This window comes from Mustela putorius, unplaced genomic scaffold (genome assembly GCF_011764305.1).
Source record: "Mustela putorius furo isolate JIRA1106 unplaced genomic scaffold, ASM1176430v1.1 tig00000698_pilon_pilon_pilon, whole genome shotgun sequence".
Classification (NCBI taxonomy): domain Eukaryota; kingdom Metazoa; phylum Chordata; class Mammalia; order Carnivora; family Mustelidae; genus Mustela; species Mustela putorius.
This window is the reverse complement of record NW_025421449.1, coordinates 3,780,237-3,802,022: the sequence shown is the minus strand read 5'-3', so window position 1 is coordinate 3,802,022 and position 21,786 is coordinate 3,780,237. Positions and strand designations below refer to the sequence as shown.

Sequence of the window (21,786 nt, the reverse complement as noted above, 5' to 3'; positions counted from 1 at the left end):
AGAGCCTGACTCAGGGCTCAATCCCAGGACCCTAAGATCACTGCCTGGGTGGAAATCAACAGTGGACGCTTAACCCACTGAGCAACCCAGGCCCTCCACCCCAGCCCCCCACCCCTTGGCAAAGTTTTTAATATACAGTAGTTTTTTTTAACTATAGGCACTGTGCTGTTCAGTAGATCTCTAGGACTTACTTACTTAGTGTCATTGAAAATTTCTACCCTTTGATTAATATCTCCCCTTTCCCCTTCGCCCATCCTCTGGAAAGCACCATTCTACTCTTTGCCTCTATGAGTTTGACTGTTTTATATTCATAATGTAAGTGATATAGTATTTGTTCTTCTGTGTCTGGCTTATTTCACTTACCATAATGTCCTCTAGGTTCATCTGTATTGTCATAAATGGCAAGATTTCCTTTTTTTGATGCTGAATAGTATTCCTCTGTGTGTGTGTGTGTGTGTGTGTGTTGCACATATCACATTTTAATTTGTTGACTGATAGGCATTTAGGTTGCTTCCATGTCTGGGCTATGGTGAATAATGCTGCAATGAACGTGGGAATATCCATCTCTTTGAGATCCTGATTTCAGTTTCTTTGGATATATATCCAAAGTGGGATTGCTGAATGATATTGTACTTCTATTGTTAATTTTTTTGAGAATCTTCCATCCTGTTTTCCAAGATGGCTGTATCAATTTACATTCCCATCAACACTGTACCAGGGATCCCTTTTCTGCACATCCTCACCAACACTTGTTATCTTTCTTGTTTCTTTTATCATATCTGTCCTAACAGGTGTGAGTGTAATATCCCATTGCAGTTTCAATTTGCATTTCCCTGATGATGTTGAGCACATTGTCATATATATGTTGGCTGTTGATGTATCTTTTGTTCACTTCCTTTGCTCATTTTTAATCAGGTTATTTGGGGGGTTTTGCTATAATGTTGTAAGAGTTCTCTATATGTTTTGAATATTAGCCCTTTATTAAATATATTGTTTGCAGATATTTCCTCCCATTTCATGGGTTATCTTTTCATTTTGTAGATTGTTTCTTTTGTTGTCCTCAAGTTTTTTAGTTTCATGTAATCCTGCTTGTCTCTTTTTTCTTTTGTTGCCTGTGCTTTTAGTATCATATCCTTTGTTTTAGGCTGAATGTTACTCTTTTGTATGTAGATGCCACGTAATCCTTAATCCCTCATCTATCTGTGGACATCTCAGTCACTTCAAACATTTTAGCTGTTGTGAATAGTGTTGCTATTAACATGAATGTGTAAAAATCTCTTCATGACTCTGCTTTCAGTTCTTTTGGATATAAAACCAGAAGTGGGATTGTTGGATCATATGATTGTTCTATTTTTAACTTTTTGAGGAACCTCTTCATGTAGAAGTTTTTACAGATTTCATTGCTGTTGCTTCTGCTAAACTATCTGAAAATCTTTATTTCTTGATTAATGCAAATTTATCTTTTTGCATATCCAGGGCCCTTGCAGAATCTCCACCATCCGTTAACAACCTAAAGAGTGAAGTCGGTGATAAAGGGAAGAATAAGGATGAAGGAGAAGTTGGTAACGATGAAAAAAAAGCTGCAGATGTTTGTCTTGAGTCTCATCCAGAAGAGAAAAAGAAGAAACGTTCTGGGTTCAGAGACAGAAAAGTATGGAACACAGTCTTATAAATTAGTCAAAGCTCTTGTTAATTCTAATTAGAATAATGCATTTGAGTATCTTTTATAGTTTATTTCAGATGGCTCATATTCTCCTTACAATGATAGTCACCTCTCTGCTATTTTTTTTGTCATTTTCTTTTTTTTTTATTAATTTTTAAATTTTTTTATAAACATATAATGTATTTTTAGCCCCAGGGATACAGGTTTTTTCTGTCATTTTCTAAAAAGGCAAATATAGTCCTGGAATGTGAAGTTGATGGGGCTAGTGAAAAGATCTAGAATTGATAATCAGGATTTGCATATATTTTCTTCACTCTTTTAATGCTGCTATTTTAGTTGATTCTTGCTTTCCAGATCTTTCTGATGCTAAATGTTCTTGGAAATGTTAAGTCTTTGGTACAATTGATTTATGATGCCAAATTTGTAAAGGCAGAATAACCTCTCTTTGGAAATACACAAATATTTCCAAAAATTCAACTAATTTTGATGATAGTATAAACGTTGAATGACTTCAGCTTTTAATATCTTTAATACAACTTGCTGTTACAGAGCTCTACCTCAGAAAAATTTCAATTCCAGTATAGTATTCCTATGATACTGAGCATTTGAATTCATCAGACATGAGTAATGAAAAGTCAAAAGGATGAATTTCTTAGACATCTGCATGTTAATGTTGAAATTCAGGGAATTGCTTCCTTTGATAAAATGTAGCTAATAAGTGTAGCACAATAATTTGAGTTATTTCTGTGTTGCATGCGTGTTTGTGTGTGTGTGGGGGTGTATATTTGCAAGAAGAGTTCCTTTGAGAAATTTGGATTGTTTGTTTAGATGAAATTATTAAATATGTTTTTTCATTTCTCTAATCTGTTTCTGATTGAGGTGAATTTGAACAAAAATGATATGTTATAACTTACACAAAGTGATATATGTCAACTATCCCAGTGTTTCTACAATGATATATTTATTTGATCTTTTGCCCTGAGTGAATTTGAGTAAAGTTTCAATTTATCTTGTGCCAGCAGTTTAATTTATAGTTTTTACATTTTACAAAATAGAGCTAAAATTACCCAAATAAAGATTTATTTTTGAACTTTCCGTTTTCTTCTCCTGCTTTCTGCTTAGCAGTGACCATATATCATACTTTGCAGATAAAAATGAAAGCTCGATCAATATAATTTACTTAATTTGTAACTCCCATGGCTATAAAACCTTTCTAATCTATTTCTGAAATAATTCTTTTTTCACTATAGTCTCAGCGGAAGAGCTTAGTTTTCCATGTTCAAGGATAACCATTACACATGTCATCCTGTTTCCCCAAGAACCCGTTTCAACACTTATTTTTTCTTCTGTCCAGTTTCCTCAGTTACTCTTTGTCTTTTCATTTATTACATAGTTTACATAGACATGTTAAAGATTTTTCCACCTTTAATAAAGTAATAAATTACATTTTTGAGTTTTTTTTTTTACCATTCACCTTCTTTCCTGCTGCACCAAACTGTTCCAGCCTCTACAGCTTCTCTTTGACATCCTCACTTTTCTCTTAAGCTTTTTGGTTTTGTTCTTTTATATTGTCTTGATTTTTATGTAATATTTCAAATATTCAGTGAGGAAAAAAATAGGGACTACTATAATGATAATGTACATATCTGACACTTATTTTTGTCAAGTTTTAACATTTGACTATACTTGCTTCATTTATTTTTTAAAGAAACAAAATGAATATAAAAAATACATTGCTGTATACTTTCTCCAGTCCCATTTTTTCCCTCTTTTTCAGAGGTGAGTCATTTGCTTTAATTTGTGATTTATTAATATCACGTGTGACCTGGTGGTTTTGTGTGTTTTAGTTTTCATTAAAAAAAAAAATTCCCAGGTCCAAAGAGTTAGGACAGCCCTGTCAATCAGTTTATGTTATACTGTTGTTATATGTGCTTCTCTTTCATTTAATATTTATATGATTTTATCTTCTTTCATTTTATTTTTGATTTTTAATTTTCAATTTTCTTGTCCCTTCTGACACATCAAGTTCTGAATTCTGAAAAATTCTCACACACTGCTTCAGTATTGTTTCATGGCCATTTCTTTTTTCTTGGAACTCTTACCTTACATCCTCACAACCTAAACTGCATATCTTATAACTGTTCTTTATATTTTTTCTCAGTAGTTCTTCCCCTACTGCCCTGGGACCTCTTTTCTTCCCACCCCCCCTTTTTTTTTATGGTGGTAAAATAGTTAAAATGTCACATTTACTATGTTAACCATCTTTAAATGTACATTTTATCACAGAGTATCAGCATTTTCTTACCACCCATCTCCATAGCTGTTTTCATGTTATAAAACTGAAAATCTATACTCATTTATCAGTAACTCTTTACTACCCCCTTCTCTAGCCCCTCGAAACCACCTTTCTGCTTTTTCTCCATGATTTTGAATGCTAAAAGAACCTCATACAAATGGAATCATAGAGTATTTGTATTTTTGTGACTGGCTTGTTGCACTTCATGTAATGTCCTCAAGGTTCATCATGTTTTAGCATATGTTGGAATTTTCTTACTTTGGGGGATGTTACAGGGTATGAATATACTACATTTTGGTCATCCATTCAATCTCTTAATGGATATTTGTGTTGTTTCCACATTTTAGCTGTTTTGAAAAATGCTGTGGACGTAGGTGAACAAATATCTATTGGAGACCTTGCTTTCTCTTCTTTTGGGTATCTACCCAGAAGTGAAATTGCTAGATCGTATGGTAATCCTATTTTTAATTTTCTTATGGAACCACCATACTGTCTTCCACAGTGTTAAGCCATTTTGCATTCCTACCAGTGTTAAGCCATTTTGCTTCCTACTTGTCCGTATCTTTGCCAACACTTGCTATGTTCTTATCTTAGATTAGCCATCCTAACAGATGTAAGGTGCTATCTCAGTACAGTTTTCATTTGCATTTCCATAATGTCAGTGACGTTGAACAACTTTGCATGTGCCTAGTAGTCAGTTGTATGTCTTCTTTGTAGGAATGTTCATATCCTTTGCCCATTTCTTAACTCTGTTGTTGTTGTTTTTAATTGTTGAGTTTTAGGAGGTCTCTCTATAAAATCTGTTAACCACTTATCGGATATATGATATATGATTTGCAATTATTTCATCTCATTGTATGAACTTTTTTTTTTCTTTGTTGCTTATGCCTCTGGTGTCATATCTAAGAAATCATTACCAAATCTAATGTTGTGTTGCTTTCAACCTATGTTTTCTTCCATAAGTAAATAGTTTTAGGTCTTTCATTTTGGTCTTTGATCCATTTCAAGTTAGTTGTTTTAAAATATTTATTTATTTATTTATTTTAGAGAGGTAGAGAATGCATGAGAGCAGGGATGGGATAGGATTGGTAGAGTGGAAGGGAGAGGGACAAACAGATTCCACGCTGAGCATGGAGCCTGTTGCAGGCCTCAGTCCCACAACCCATGATATCACAGTCTGAGTCGAAATCATGAGTTGGGCACTTATTAACCAACTGAGCCACCCAGGCACCCCCTTAGTTTATTTCTTATTATGGAGTTAGATCTTATCTACTGCAGCTTCATTCTTTTGTATGTGGATATGAATTTTCCTGGCACCATTTGTTGAAAAAGCTATCCTTTTTTCCATTAAATGGTTGTGGCTTCCTTGTCAAAAATCATTTAACCATGGATGTGAGGGTGTATTTTTGGGTCTGTATTCTATTCCAATGGTCTATATGTCTGTCTTTATGCCAGTACCACATTCTTTTGGTGACTGTAGTTTTACAAGATTTTATTTATTTGTTTGAGAGAGAGAGAGAGAGAGAGAGCGAGGAAGCAAGCACAAGCAGCAGGGATGAGTAGAAGGAGAGGGAGAAACAGACTCCCTGCCAAGGAGGGAACCTGATGCGGAACTTGATCCCAGGACCCTGGGATCATGACCCTAGCTGAAGGCAGCTATTTAACTGACTGAGCCATTTAAGCACCCTGTAGTTTTATAATAAATTTTAAAATCAGGATGTAGTAGTCCTCAAACTTTGTTCTTCTTTTTCAAAATTTGTTTTGGCAGTTCAGAGTCCCAAGAGATCCCGTGACACATATTAGTTATTTCCATATATTGGCTCTTGTGAATCATGGTATATTGAACATGGGAGTACAGATATATCGTCAAGATACTGGTTTCACTGGACCATTTCCTTATACCACACACGAAAATGGACTCAAAATGGATGAAGGACCTCAATGTGAGAAAGGAATCCATCAAAAGCCTTGAGGAGAACACAGGCAGCAACCTCTTCGACCTCAGCCGCAGCAACATCTTCCTAGGAACATCGCCAAAGGCAAGGGAAGCAAGAGCAAAAATGAACTATTGGGACTTCATCAAGATCAAAAGCTTTTACACAGCAAAGGAAACAGTTAACAAAACCAAAAGACAATGGACAGAATGAGAGAAGATATTTGCAAATGACATATCAGATAAAGGGCTAGTATCTCAAAATCTATAAAGAGCTTAGCAAACTCAACACCCAAAGAACAAAAAATCCAATCAAGAAATGGGCAGAGGACATGAACAGACATTTCTGCAAAGAAGACATCCAGATGGCCAACAGACACATGAAAAAGTGCTCCATATCACTCGGCATCAGGGAATTACAAATCAAAACCACAATGAGATACCACCTCCCACCAGTCAGAATGGCGAAAATTAACAAGTCAGGAAATAACAGATGCTGGTGAGGATTTAGAGAAAGGGGAACCCTCCTACACCGTTGGTGGGAATGCAAGCTTGTGCAACCACTCTGGAAAACAGCATGGAGATTCCTCAAAAAGTTGAAAATAGAGCTACCATATGACCCAGCAATTGCACTACTGGGTATTTACCCTAAAGATACAAACGTCGTGATCCGAAGGGGCACGTGCACCTGAATGTTTATAGCAGCAATGTCCACAATAGTCAAACTATGGAAAGAACCTAGATGTCCATCAACAGATGAATGGATCAAGAAGATGTGGTATATATATATATATATATATATATATATATATATATATATATATACAGTGGAATACTATGCAGCCATCAAAAGAAATGAAATCTTGCCATTTGTGACAACATGGATGGCACTAGAGGGTATTATGCTTATTAGCGAACTAAGTCAATCAGAGAAAGACAACTATCATATGATCTCCCTGAAATAAGGAAGTGGAGATGCAACGTGAGGGGTTTGGGGAGGTAGGAAAAGAATAAACGAAACCAGATGGGATCGGGGGGGGGGGGGGACAAACCATAAGAGACTCTTAATGTCACAAAACAAACTGAGGGTGACGGGTGGGGGTGGAGAGGGTGGTGGGGTTATGGACATTGGGAAGGATGTGTGTTATGGTGAGTGCTGTGAGGTGTGTAAACCTGGCAATTCATAGGCCTGTACCCCTGGGGCTAATAATACATTATATGTTTATTTAAAAAAAAAGATACCAGTTTGATTTTCCTTGCATATTACGCAGAAGTGAAATTTCTGGATGAGATGGTAGTTCTGTTTTTAATATCTTGAGGAACCTCCATACTGCTTTCCATAGAAGTTGAACCAATTTACATTCCCACCAACAGTGTAAAAAGTTCCCTTTTCTCCATATGCTCATGTACACTTGTTATCTTTCCTTTTTCTCTTTTTTGTTAAAGATTTTATGTATGTATTTGAGAGAGACTATGGGAGAGAGCATGGTGGGGGGAGCAGAAAGAGAAGCGGTCAGGGAGCCTGACATGGCACTCAATCCCAGGATTCCAGGATCATAACCAGAGCTGAAGGCAGACACTTAGCCAACTCAGCCCCCCAGGTGCCCCTCTTTTCTCTTTTTTTTAACATTAAAAGAAAAAAAAGAAAAACCTACCAGATTTATTTATTTATTTTGAAAGAGAGAGAGAGCGCGCATGTGAGAGCATGTGAATGCACAGTTGCATTGGGGGAGGGGCAGAGGGAGTAAATCTTCAGGCATACTCCTTACTGGACATGGAACCTGATGCAGAGCTCAGTTTCATGACCCTGAGATCATGACCAGAGCTGAAACCAAGAGTCCGATTTCCAACCAGCTGAGCCACCCAGGTGCCCCATCTTTTCTCTTTTTGATGATAACCATCTAACAGGTGTGAGGTGGTATCTCTGTGGTTTTGATTTGCATTTTCCTGATGATTAGTGATGTTGAACACCTTTTCATGTATCTATTCACCATTTGGATGTGTTCCTTGGAAAAATGCCTATTGAGGTCATTCTGCCCATTTAATTGACTTGGTTTTTGTAGGGTTTTTGTTTCCCTTTTTAAAAATTTTTTTTTTATTTTTTGACTTTTAAAGTTTTCATTTTAATTCCAGTAAGTTAACGTAACAATGGTATATTGATTTCGGGTATGCAGTATAGTGATTCAGCAATTCCATACATCATCCAGTGCTCATCATGACATTTGCACTCCTTAATAATCCTACCACCTCTTTAACCCCTCTCCCACCCCCCTGTTCTGTGGTAACAATCAGTTCTCTATATTTAAGAGTCTGGGTTTTTTTTGTTTGTTTGGTTGGTTCTTTGTAAATAGACCCTTATGCAATGTGGAACCCAATGTGGGGTTTAAACTCACAAACCTGAGTTTGAGCTGAGATCAAGAGTCAGCACTTAACTGACTGAGCTACCCAGATGCCTTAAGAGCCTGTTTTTTTTTTTGTCTTTTTTCCCCCCTTTGCTTGTTTGTTTTATTTTGTATATTCCACATGAGTGAAATCGTATGGGGTTTGTCTTTCTCTAACTGACTTATTTTCATTTAGCCTTTTACCCTCTAGATCCATCCACATTGTTGCAAATGACAAAATGTCACTTTTTCATGGCTGAGTAGTATTTTTGTCACCTGCACGCGCGTGTGTGTGTTTGTGTGTATACACACTTCTTTTTCCATTCATCTATTGATGGACACTTGGGTTGCTTCCATGTTTTGGCTTTTACAAAAAATGCTGCAATAAATAGGGTGTTTATCTCTTCAAATTAGTGTTTTTGTATTCTTTGGGTAAATACTCAGTAGTGGAATTACTGGATCATATGGTAATTCTGTTTTTAATATTTTGAGGAGCCTCCATACCATGTTCCATAGTGACTGCACTAAAAGTTTGCATTCCCACAAGCAGTGCACAAATGTTCCTTTTCCTCTATATTCTTGGCAGCACTTGTTTCTTCTGTTGTTGATTTTAGCTAGTCTGACAGGAGTGAGGTGATACCTCACTCTGGTTTTTAAAAAAATATTTTTTAAGATTTTATTTATTAATTTGACAGAGAAAGATCACAAGTAGGCAGAGAGGTAGGCAGAGAGAGTGGGGGAAGCAGGCTCCCCACCGAGCAGAGAATCCGATGCTGGGCTTTACCCCAGGACCTGAGACTATGACCTGAGCCATAGGCAGAGGCCCAACCCACCGAGCCACCCAGGTGTCCCCCTCATTCTGGTTTTGATTTGCATTTTCCCGATTAGTGATGTTGAGCACTTTTCCTGTACCTGTAAGTCATCTCTATGTCTTCTTTCGAAAAACACCTTTTCAGATCTTGTGCCTATTTTTAAATCAGATTTTTTTTTAATTGTAGGAGCTCTTTAAATTTGACAAAATACAACAGCTTTTTGTGATAAAAGCCCTCAACAAATTGGGTTGAGAAGGAACTTAACTTCAACTTAAGAAAGGCAGTATATGACAAACCCACAGCTAACATATTGAACACTGAAAGGTTGAAATCTTTTCCTTTGTAATGAGGAAGAGGACCCACAGGGGTGCCCACTCTAAACAGTCTTTCACTCAATAGTACTGGGAGTTTCACGTAGAGCAATTAGGAAAGACAAAGAAATATAAAGCATCCAAAAAGGAAAGAAAGAAGGAAAATTATTATTATCTGGAAATCATATGATCTTATATAATGATAATCCTAAAGACTCAATCAAAAAGTTATTGGAACTGATGAACAAATTCAGCAGAGCTGCAGGAAATAAACTGAATATACAGAATTGATCATACATGTTTCTATACATCAGCAATGAATTACCTGAAAAGGAAATAAAGATAATTATTCCATTCAGAATAGCACAAGAACAAGAAAATATGTAGGAATAAATTTAACGAAGGTTATGAAAGATCTGTACAATGAAAACTTTGTCTTTGATGAAAGATACATAAGAAGACACACAAATGAAAAAATATCCTGTGTTCATGGATCAGAACAATAAATATCATTTAAATGTTTATGCTACCCAAAGCTATCTGTACTTTCCTTGCAATACGTATAAAAATTCCATTCACATTTTTCACATGAAAATTTTTCACAGAAAAAGAAGTGCTAAAATTTGTATAGAACTACAAAAGAACCGGAGAAAGAAGAGCTAAGCTCGAAGAATTCCACTTCCTGATATAAAATTACATAGTTATATTAAAACAGTGTATTCTGTCATTAAAATAGAACATATAGACCAGTGGCACAAAATCGAGATCCCAGAAATAAACCCCCCACTGGTACAGTCAGTCAGCATTTGACAAGGGAGCCAGGAATACTGTAGGGGCAAAGGATAGTCTCTTCAATAAATGGTATTGGAAAACTTCATAGCCACATACAGAAAATGAAATTGAACCCTTATTTAAATCATTTGCCAGATTTAACTCAAAAGTATTAAATACTTTAACATAAGACCTAAAACAATAAAACTTGTAGACGTTTCCTTAGAAGGAAACTCAAAGAAGGGAATGTAGAGGAAGAGCTCCTTACCTTTCGTCTTGCAATAAATTTTTTGGTCATGACACCAAAAACACAGCAAGAAAAAATCAACAAATGGAACCATTTCAAACTGAGAAGCTTCTGCATGGCAAAGGCACCCCTCAACAAAATGAAAAGACAACCTACAAAAAAGTATTTGCAAACCATATGTTGTATATGGGATTAATATCCCTTTTCTTTCTTTGTTGATGAGTCAGTTAAACATCTGTTTTATCTTTTAAAGAACTAGCTCTTATTATCACCAATCTTTTCTATTGTCTTTTTATTCCCTGTTTCCTTTTCTTAAACTCTCATCTTTGTTATCTCCTGCCTTTTGCTGGGGGCTTAGTTTGTTCTTTTTCTAGTTCCTTGAAGTATTTGAGATCTTAATTTTTTTTAAGATTTTTATTTATATATTTGAGACAGAAAGAGAGTGAGAGCGAGAGAGAGCACAAGCAGGGGGAGCAGTGGGCAGAAGGTGAAGCGACTCCCTGCCAAGCAGGCAGCCTGATGCGGGGCTCGATCCCGGGACTCCAGGATCATCACCTGAGCTGAAGGCAGACCCTTAACCGACTGAGCCACTCAGGTGCCCCGAGATTTTTATTTTTTAAAATATAGATGTTTATTGCTATGCATTTCTCTCTTAGAAATGTTTTTTGCTATATTCTGTAAGGTTTGGTATGTTGTGTTTCCATTTTTGTTTGTTTCAAGATGTTTTAAAATTTTTCTTTGTTGACCCATTGGTTTTACAGGAGCATGTTGTTTAATCCCCATGCATTTTTTTTTTAAAAGATTTTATTTATTTATCAGAGGGGAGGGGAGAGCGAGCACAGGCAGACAGAATGGCAGGCAGAGGCAGAGGGAGAAGCAGGCTCCCTGCTGAGCACGGAGCCCAATGTGGGACTCGATCCCAGGATGCTGGGATCATGACCCGAGCCGAAGGCAGCTGCTTGACCAACTGAGCCACCCAAGCGTCCCTCCCCATGCATTTTTAAATTTCCCAGTATTCTTCTTGTAATTGTGAGTTGCTTAGCATTATGGTCAGAAAATATGCTCAATATGATTTTAGTCTTCTTAAATTTATTATGACTTGTGGCCTAATGTGATCTCTCCTGGAGAATGTTCCATGTGTGCTTGAGAATAATATGTATCCTGCTGCAATTGAATGGAATATTCTGTAAATGTCTTTTAAAATTCATTTTCTTTAAGTCCAGTGTTTCCTCATTTATTTTCTGTCTGGGTGGTCTGTCCATTGTTCATAGTGGGATGTTCAAATCCCCTACTCTTATTGTATTGCTGTGTATTTTCCCCTTCAGTTCTGTTCACATTTGCTTTATATATTTAGGTGCATAACTAGTTAGAAATGAATTGGTCTTGTATCATTATATTATTCTCTTCTTTGTCTCGTTATGGTTTTTGGCTTAAACTGTATTTTGTTTGGTAGTATAACTATTCCTGCTTTCTTTGGCTCCCATTTTCATAGAGTATCTTTTCCCATCAACTTTGCTTCAGTTTGTGTGTGTCCCAAAATCTGAAGTGAACAATAAAGTTGTTTTTGGTTTTTTGTGGGGTTTTTTTGTATTTTGAGGGGGATTTTTTGCCATTTTGTTTCTTTGATTACATTACACTTAAAGTTGTTACTGACAGATATGGGTTTACTATTGCCATTCTGTTTTCTGAGTGTTATCCTTTCTTTCTCTCTTGTTCTTTTCCTTTGTGATTTGATCATTTTCTATAACAGTGTGCTTAGGTTGTTTTTTTTTTCTTTTCACCTTTTGTGTATTTGGTATAGGTTTCTGCTTTGTAATTACCATGGGGCTTACATAACACTGTTAAACAGTGTATTTTAGGCTACTCACAGTTCAACTTCTAATGTATACAAAAGCTCTACATCTGTTTGCCCCCAGTGTTTTATGTTTTTAATATCACAGTTTGTATATTTTTACATTGTTTATCCAGTTACAGATCATTGTAATTCTTTTAATACTTTTTAAAAATCTTCATGCTAGAGTTAGAAGTGATTTATCCACCACCATCACAAAATTAAAACATTCTTTTTTTCCTTTAACATTTATTTATTTATTTGTCAGAGAGAGAGGGCACTAATAAGTGGAGCGGTAGGCTGGGGGAGAAGCAGGCTCAAGGAGCCCAATGCTGGACTCGATCCCAGAATCCTGGCATCATGACCTGTGCTGAAAGCAGACACTTAACTGACTGAGCCACACAGGTGTCCCCCAAAATTAGAGCATTCTGAAGTTAACTATACATTTACCTTTACCAGTGAGTTTTACATTTTTGTTTTCCTGATACTGGTGTCTTTCGGTTTTAGGTTCAGGAATTATCTTCTTCTTCTTCTTCTTCTTCTTCTTCTTCTTTTTTTTTTTTTTTTAAGTAAGTTCATTTATTTAAGTAATCTCTACATCCAATATGTGATTCAAACTTAGGACCCCAAGATCAAGAGCCACATGCCGTACTGACTGAGTCAGCCTGGCTCTTCAGGCTCAGGAATTACCTTTAAAATTTCTTGTAAGATTGATCTAGAGTTGATGAATTCCTTCAGCTTTTTGTTTTCCTGGAAAACTCTGAAGTGTCTCAATATGTGCTGCTTTGAATTCATTTTGTTTAGAACTCTTGGAGCTTCCTGCATCTGCATGTCTGTTTCTTTCCCCAGATTAGGAATGTTTTCAGTCATCAATTCTTTGAATAAGTGTTCTCCCTCATTCTTTCTCCTTCTGGGACCCCAGTGATGCACATTTGGGTCCATTTGATGCTGTAAGTCCCTTAAGCTATCTTCATTCTTTTTCATTCTCTTTTCTTTTTGTTCCTCTAATTAGGGAGTTTCCTTAATTTTGCTGCCCCCAAAATTGGCTTTTTATTTAACGAGACTGGTATCATTGGGCCTGGAATTTCATCGAACTTCAAGAAGTCATCTTATGATAGATTGTTATTATGGATGGCCCGTAATTCACTAGGTGAAAAAGAGAGGGAGTTCCTAACATAAAGGACAGCTGTTGGGGTACAAATTAGCTTTTATTAATCACATCTAGAGAGAAAGTGTGCCAGACACTAATTTATTTACGAAATCTTTCTGCCTGCTGCCTTTTCCAGGGTCTGGCTACAGTTAGCTCTCTGTCAAATAAATAAATAAAATCATTAAAAAAAAAAAAGAATATAACCACTTAAAAGGAGGCAGCTTTATATAATTTAATATGGTGCAGTCTCCAATATACATTGTTAAGTGAAAAAAAGTAAAATATGTACTGCATAGTGTGTCTATATTAAACTTTAATATTGGGGAATGCAAAAAGTCTATTATATTCTTTGGCCTGTTGTTTTAAATATTCAGCAACATAATTTAGGGACTTTTAACAACCCAGGAATCTGAGGAGTCTGAAAATTACTGACTTTTAACATGTTGTCTTTCTATCTTTATCTTGTATAGGATTGACTTAACTTTTTATTTCAGAAAAACATCTTTTGCAGTAGCTATAGCTTATATCCTAAACATAGCAAACTGAATGTTTTTATTGCTGTTGTTCAAAAGAACAAGAATACAGATGTCCTAAATAAAGTTTTTTCTTCTGTAGCCAGTATTATCCAGCAGGTAGTTGTAATATAATAAAAAATGCCTTTGAGTTAAGACTCGTAGCTGAGTTTTAAAGCTGCTAAAGGGTTGAAAAGCTCCTTAGTGTATTTGCCACATACCAAATATTTTGATAAAATCTCTGAAGTCAGCACTCAGATTTTAATGCAAATTAGCACTGAAAGATTTCCTGTCATGTATAGTTACAAATTAGCAGTCCTTTCATTGTTACTGAATGTACATCTGGTAGTGGGATTAAGACCACCACAATTGCTGTTGTCAGTGACCTCAAAATGACCAATTAGCCAGGACTGGCAGTTATGGTGTTAGTACAACTAATATGGCAAATTAAAAACATTTTTTCATAATATTAGCAAATGACTTTTAGACATTGAACTATTAGATATTTAGATCATATTGCTTTGACACATTTCCCACCAGTTATTTATAAGATATTATTTATTTTTGCCACCTCAATATCTAGAATTCAGGTATGAGAGAAATCTTTGCACCAGAATACTATGTAGTCAGTGTTCTGATAAAAAAGATGTCTCTCATTCTTATATTTGGAAAAGAGTATTATATAGAAGGTATAGTGTTTTGTATGTTCCATGCACAGAATCACAACTTGGATGCCAGGTTAAAAATGGGCATATTAATATACTCTTTTAGTAAAATGTGTACCATATTCTATTTTGTTACTATTCAAGTATTATTCAAGTATTGTGTTCTTCCCAGCTCTGCTTTTTCCTAAATATGGTGTTTGTAAAATATTAATCTAATAGTCAAAAGTAAAAGTCTTCTTGCTTCAGACTTGTTAACTGTTTGCATGATATGTAATTTTATTTTTTAATACTATTACTTAATATATTTTGTGTTTGAAATACTATTACCTATTTAAACCTATGAATTTCCGATTCTGCTTTGTTTTGGGATTTAAGAAATTGCATCAAAGTAAAAACTTTAAAATCAGTCCCTTTTTAAAAATTTGGTATTTAAGAATCTATAGGCTGCCCTGTTCTTGTATAACACTTCTCATTTTTGTTTTTTTAAATGATTTAAAAAATTAGGAAATTATTTGCAGAAAACTCTGAACAAAAGTTACACAAGCATTGCCTCAACTGAAGTATGAATAGTATATTGGAGGGGAAAGGTTCATAAGTTTTTGAAATTCAAGTTTATATCTAATATAAAATATTCAGTTATGGAAAGAATATATAATAGTATATTTCCAGAAATAAGATAGAAAATAAATGAAAATGAGAATTGCTTAATACAGTAATAATCTGTATTTCTAATTTTAGGTGATGGAATATGAGAATAGAATTAGAGCATATTCTACACCAGACAAAATCTTCCGATATTTTGCCACCTTGAAAGTAATCAATGAACCTGGTGAATCTGAAGTGTTCATGACTCCACAAGATTTTGTGCGATCCATAACACCAAATGAAAAACAACCAGAACGTAAGTACTAAAGTGAAAATTGAGATTATGATATTAGTTTTGTTATATTCTGTTTTGTTTCTTTCTTTGTATTGCCTAGCCATTGTAGTTACATGCAGTAATTATACTCATTGTGTAGGGACTGAATATCAGGCACTATTCCAATGTTTAGGAGTACAGAGGAGGAGTCAACAGTCAGTCAATGAGTCTATTCTCAACCAGAGTACTGGGTTGAGGAGATTGTACCCAGGTGTTATCTACTAGAAAAATTTAAAGACATATACTTGTTGCCACTGGGCCAAGGGAGCACAGATGGGGTAACCTCCACACAGACCAAAAAGCCTGGAAGGGAGGAGACTGAGAAGGAAGACATTTCAAGGAATAGGAGCTTTGAAGGGCCACTGCACACACCTACCTGGAAATCCAGAGTATGCCCAGGGTCAGAGATGTTTGGAAAAGACATGAGTGGGCTTGTACCCCTTGTTGATCTTTGTGTTCCATGTGAGGAGGTAGTGAAAGTTAAAGCAGAGTCGTAGGAGGAGCTAAAAATCAAAGGAGGTTCCCAGCTTAGAGCCAGTCTGCAAATGTTAGGAGATATTGGGGTGTTTTTTTGTTTTGTTTTGTTTTGTTTCGTTTTCATTCTTTTCGTCTCCAATATTTAAAGAAGTCTCTGTCATGTCACTTGCTGACTGTGTGGATAATAGAATAGAAATTTCAGTAGTGGCACATGACAGAGAACACAATCTTTGCAAAAATATTTTGGAAAAAAATTACTGAACATTGATGACTGTAGTCCTTAACAAGATACATAAATCAAACAGTGGAAATAGGGAGAATTGGTTTTAATGACCACATTGTAATATTCAAATATCCAGTTCTAATAAATTATATGACATACCAATAATCAGGAATAAATGACCCATCAACAGAAAGAAAAAGAAATTAACAGAAACTATCCCTGAGGAAGCCCAAGCATTGCATTTACTAATCAAAGACTTAAAATCAACTGCCTTGAATATGCTCAAAGAACTAGATGAAACCGTTGACAGAGAACTGTAGGAAACAAGGTAAACAATGTGTTTAATAGAGAATACCCATTAAGGAATAGAAATTACAAAAAAGGAACCAAATAAGAATTCTTGAGCTTGAAAGGTACAGTAGCTGAAATAGAAGAATTCACTGGAACTGTTCAACAGTAGGTTTTGAACAGGGAGATAGATTAATTACAGAATTTAGATTGATTGGTACTGTCTAGTCAGAGGAGCAGAATTCAAAAAGAGTGAATAAAAATGAACATAAGCTAAAATATATGAGAGGCACCATCAAGTATACCAACCAATGTTTAATGGGAGTCTAAGAAAGAGAAATTAAGACATTTCCAGATAATCAAAAGTGGAGAAAGTTTCTTGTTTGTGGTTCTTCTATACAAGAAATGCTAAGTAGAGTTCTTTAGGCTGAAATGAAAGGATGCTAGACAGTAACTTGATGCCATACAAAGAAATTAAAAAACAATAAAGACCATGTGGCGCCTGGATGGCTCAGTGGGTTAAAGCCTCTGCCTTTGGCTCAGGTCATGATGGGATCGAACCCGCGTTGGGCTCTCTGCTCAACAGGGAGCCTGCTTCCCTCTTTCTTTCTGCCTGCCTCTCTGCCTACTTGTGATCTCTCTCTTTCTCTATCAAATAAATAAATAAAATCTTAATAATAATAATAATAATAAAGACCAGTAAAGGTAACTATGCAAGGAAATATAAAAGCCAGTATGCTTTATTTTTTGTTTGTAACTCCCTTTGGCTTCATTTATGATTTAAAACACAAATTCATAAAATAACAGTTATAAGTATGCTACTGTTGAAGCAAACTACATTGTTTTCAATTTAAGATGTTATAATCCCCAAGTTAACCACTAAGAAAATAACTTTGAAATATACAGAAAAGGAAAATGAGGAGAAAATAGGAATGGTACACTAGAAAAAATTAAACACAAAAGGGCAAGATCGGAGGATTCAAGGGACAAAAAATATGTAAGACATACAGAAAACAAATTACAACATGGCCAAAGCAGATCCTTTCTTATCAGAGTCACTTTCAAGATGGAGGAGAAGTAGCAGGCTGAGACTACTTCAGCTAGCAGGAGATCAGCTAGATAGCTTATCTAAAGATTGCAAACACCTGCAAATCCATCGGCAGATTGAAGAGAAGAAGAACAGCAATTCTAGAGACAGAAAAACAACCACTTTCTGAAAGGTAGGACTGTTGGAGAAGTGAATCCAAAGCGATAGGAAGATAGACCCCGGGGGGAGGGGCCGGCTCCCGGCAAGTGGCAGAGCAACGGAGCACAAAATCAGGACTTTTAAAAGTCTGTTCCACTGAGGGACATTGCTCCAGAGGCTAAACCGGGGTGAAGCCCACGCGGATTCAGCGTGGCCTCAGGTCCCGCAGGGTGACAGAAGGATCGGGGGTGTCTGAGTGTTGCAGAGTTTGCAGGTACTAGAACGGGAAAGCCGGCTACAGAGACAGAGCCAACAGTAAGCTCACAGCTGGGGGTTACCTTGCACTGGTCGAAGGCTCGGTGAGCTTGGAGCGCAGCCGGAGGTCAGGCAGACAGGAGTTACTGGGCGCTGTTCTCTGAGGGCGCACTGAGGAGTGGGGCCCCGGGCTCTCGGCTCCTCCCAGCCAGAGACCAGGAGACCGCCATTTGTATTCCCGTCCTCCGGAACTCTACAGAAAGCGCTCAGGGAACAAAAGCTCCTGAAAGCAAAGCCGAGCGGATTACTCAGCCCGGCCCCTGGTAAGGGCGGTGCAATTCTGCCTGGGGCAAAGACACTTGAGAAGCACCACACGAGGCCCCTCACCCAGAAGATCAACAAGAAATCCAGCCAAGACCAAGTTCACCTACCAAGGAGTGCAGTTTCAATACCAAGGAGAGCAGCAGAATTCCAGAGGAGGAGAAAGCAAAGCACAGAACTCATGGCTTTCTCCCTGTGATATTTTAGTCTTGCAGTTAATTTAATTTTTTTCTTTTTCATTTTTTTTCTCTTCTTCTGCTAAATTTTTTTTAACTTTTACCCTTTACTTTTTTAACTAGTTTAATATATATATTTTTTCTTTTTTATACTTTTCTTTATTCATTTTCTTTTTTTAATTCTTTTCTTTTTTTTTTTCTTTTTTTCTTTCTTTCTTTTTGAACCTCTTTTTATCCCCTTTCTCCCCCCTCACGATTTGGGATCTCTTCTAATTTGGTTAAAGCATATTTTCCTGGGGTTGTTGCCACCCTTTTAGTATTTTACTTGCTCCTTCATATACTCTTATCTGGACAAAATGACAAGGCGGAAAAATTCACCACAAAAAAAAGAACAAGAGGCAGTACCGAAGGCTAGGGACCTAATCAATACAGACATTGGTAATATGTCAGATCTAGAGTTCAGAATGACAATTCTCAAGGTTCTAGCCAGGCTCGAAAAAGGCAAGGAAGATATTAGAGAAACCCTCTCGGGAGATATAAAAGCCCTTTCTGGAGAAATAAAAGAACTAAAATCTAACCAAGTTGAAATAAAAAAAGCTATTGATGAGGAGCAATCAAAAATGGAGGCTCTCACTGCTAGGATAAATGAGGCAGAAGAAAGAATTAGCGATATGGAAGACCAAATGACAGAGAATAAAGAAGCTGAGCAAAAGAGGGACAAACAGCTACTGGACCACGAGGGGAGAATTCGAGAGATAAGTGACACCATAAGATGAAACAACATTAGAATAATTGGGATTCCAGAAGAAGAAGAAAGAGAGAGGGGAGCAGAAGGTATACTGGAGAGAATTATTGGGGAGAATTACCCCAATATGGCAAAGGAAACGAGCATCAAAATTCAGGAGGTTCAGGGGCGCCTGGGTGGCTCAGTGGGTTAAGCCGCTGCCTTCGGCTCAGGTCATGATCTCAGGGTCCTGGGATCGAGTCCCGCATCGGGCTCTCTGCTCAGCAGGGAGCCTGCTTCCTCCTCTCTCTCTCTCTCTCTGCCTGCCTCTCTGCCTACTTGTGATTTCTCTCTGTCAAATAAATAAATAAATAAATCTTTAAAAAAAAATTCAGGAGGTTCAGAGAGTGCCCCTCAAAATCAATAAGAATAGGTCCACACTTCGTCACCTAATAGTAAAATTTACAAGTCTTAGTGACAAAGAGAAAATCCTGAAAGCACCCGGGAAAACACGTCTGTAACATACAATGGTAAAAATATTAGATTGGCAGCTGACTTATCCACAGAGACCTGGCAGGCCAGAAAGAGCTGGCATGATATTTTCAGAGCACTAAATGAGAAAAACATGCAGCCAAGAATACTATATCCAGCTAGGCTATCATTGAAAATTGAAGGAGAGATTAAAAGCTTCCAGGACAAACAAAAACTGAAAGAATTTGCAAACACCAAACCAGCTCAACAGGAAATATTGAAAGGGGTCCTCTAAGCAAAGAGAGAGCCTACAAGTGGTAGATCAGAAAGGAACAGAGACAATATAATGTAACAGTCACCTTACAGGCAATACAGTGGCACTAAATTCATATCTCTCAATAGGTACCCTGAATGTTAATGGGCGAAATGCCCCAATCAAAAGACACAGGGTATCAGAATGGATAAAAAAACAAAACCCATCTATATGTTGCCTCCAAGAAACTCATTTTAAGCCCGAAGACACCTCCAGATTTAAAGTGAGAGGGTGGAAAAGAATTTTACCATGCTAATGGACATCAGAAGAAAGCAGGAGTGGCAATCCTTATATCAGATCAATTAGATTTTAAGCCAAAGACTATAATAAGAGATGAGGAAGGACACTATATCATACTCAAAGGGTCTGTCCAACAAGAAGATCTAACAATTTTAAATATCTATGCCCCCAACGTGGGAGCAGCCAACTATATAAACCAATTAATAACAAAATCAAAGAAACACATTAACAATAATACAATAATAGTAGGGGACTTTAACACTCCCCTCACTGAAATGGACAGATCATCCAAGCAAAAGATCAACAAGGAAATAAAGGCCTTAAATGACACACTGGACCAGATGGACATCACAGATATATTCAGAACATTTCATCCCAAAGCAACAGAATACACATTCTTCTCTAGTGCACATGGAACATTCTCCAGAATAGATCACATCCTCGGTCCTAAATCAGGACTCAACCGGTATCAAAAGATTGGGATCATTCCCTGCATATTTTCAGACCACAATGCTCTGAAGCTAGAACTCAACCACAAGAGGAAGTTTGGAAAGAACCCAAATACATGGAGACTAAACAGCATCCTTCTAAAGAATGAATGGGTCAACTGGGAAATTAAAGAAGAGTTGAAAAAAATCATGGAAGCAAATGATAATGAAAATACAACAGTTCAAAATCTGTGGGACACAACAAAGGCAGTCCTGAGAGGAAAATATATAGTGATACAAGCCTTTCTCAAGAAACAAGAAAGGTCTCAGGTACACAACCTAACCCTACACCTGGAGCTGGAGAAAGAACAAGAAAGAAACCCTAAGCCCAGCAGGAGAAGAGAAATCATAAAGATCAGAGCAGAAATCAATGAAATAGAAACCAAAAAAACAATAGAACAAATCAACGAAACTAGGAGCTGGTTCTTTGAAAGAATTAATAAAATTGATAAACCCCTGGCCAGACTTATCAAAAAGAAAAGAGAAAGGACCCAAATAAATAAAATCATGAATGAAAAAGGAGAGATCACAACTAACACCAAAGAAATACAAACTATTATAAGAACATCTATGAGCAACTCTACGCCAACAAATTTGACAATCTGGAAGAAATGGATGCATTCCTAGAACCATATAAACTACCAGAACTGATCCAGGAAGAAATAGAAAGCCTGAACAGACCCATAACCAGTAAGGAGATTGAAACAGTCATTAAAAATCTCCAAACAAACAAAAGCCCAGGGCCAGACGGCTTCCCTGGGGAATTCTACAAACATTTAAAGAAGAACTAATTCCTATTCTCCTGAAACTGTTCCAAAAAATAGAAATGGAAGGAAAACTTCCAAACTCATTTTATGAGGCCAGCATCACCTTGATCCCAAAACCAGACAAGGATCCCATCAAAAAAGAGAGCTATAGACCAATATCCTTGATGAACACAGATGTGAAAATTCTCACCAAAATACTAGCCAATAGGATTCAATAGTACATTAAAAGGATTATTCACCACGACCAAGTGGGATTTATTCCAGGGCTGCACGGTTGGTTCAACATCCGCACATCAATTAATGTGATACAACACATCAATAAAAGAAAGAACAAGAACCATATGATACTCTCAATGGATGCTGAAA

General features: G+C 36.7%; 1 protein-coding gene across 4 annotated transcripts in view; it reads left to right on the top strand.

Moving 5' to 3' along the window:
* Window positions 1–21,786, top strand: part of MICU1 (mitochondrial calcium uptake 1) — a 245,090-nt gene that overhangs the window by 64,879 nt on the left and 158,425 nt on the right. For all 4 annotated transcript variants that reach the window (XM_004769481.3, XM_004769480.3, XM_004769479.3 and 1 more), the window contains exons 3-4: window positions 1,477–1,651; window positions 15,311–15,473. In XM_004769481.3, coding sequence (XP_004769538.1) covers window positions 1,477–1,651; window positions 15,311–15,473 — 338 coding nt within the window. The remainder of the gene's footprint in view (window positions 1–1,476; window positions 1,652–15,310; window positions 15,474–21,786) is intronic.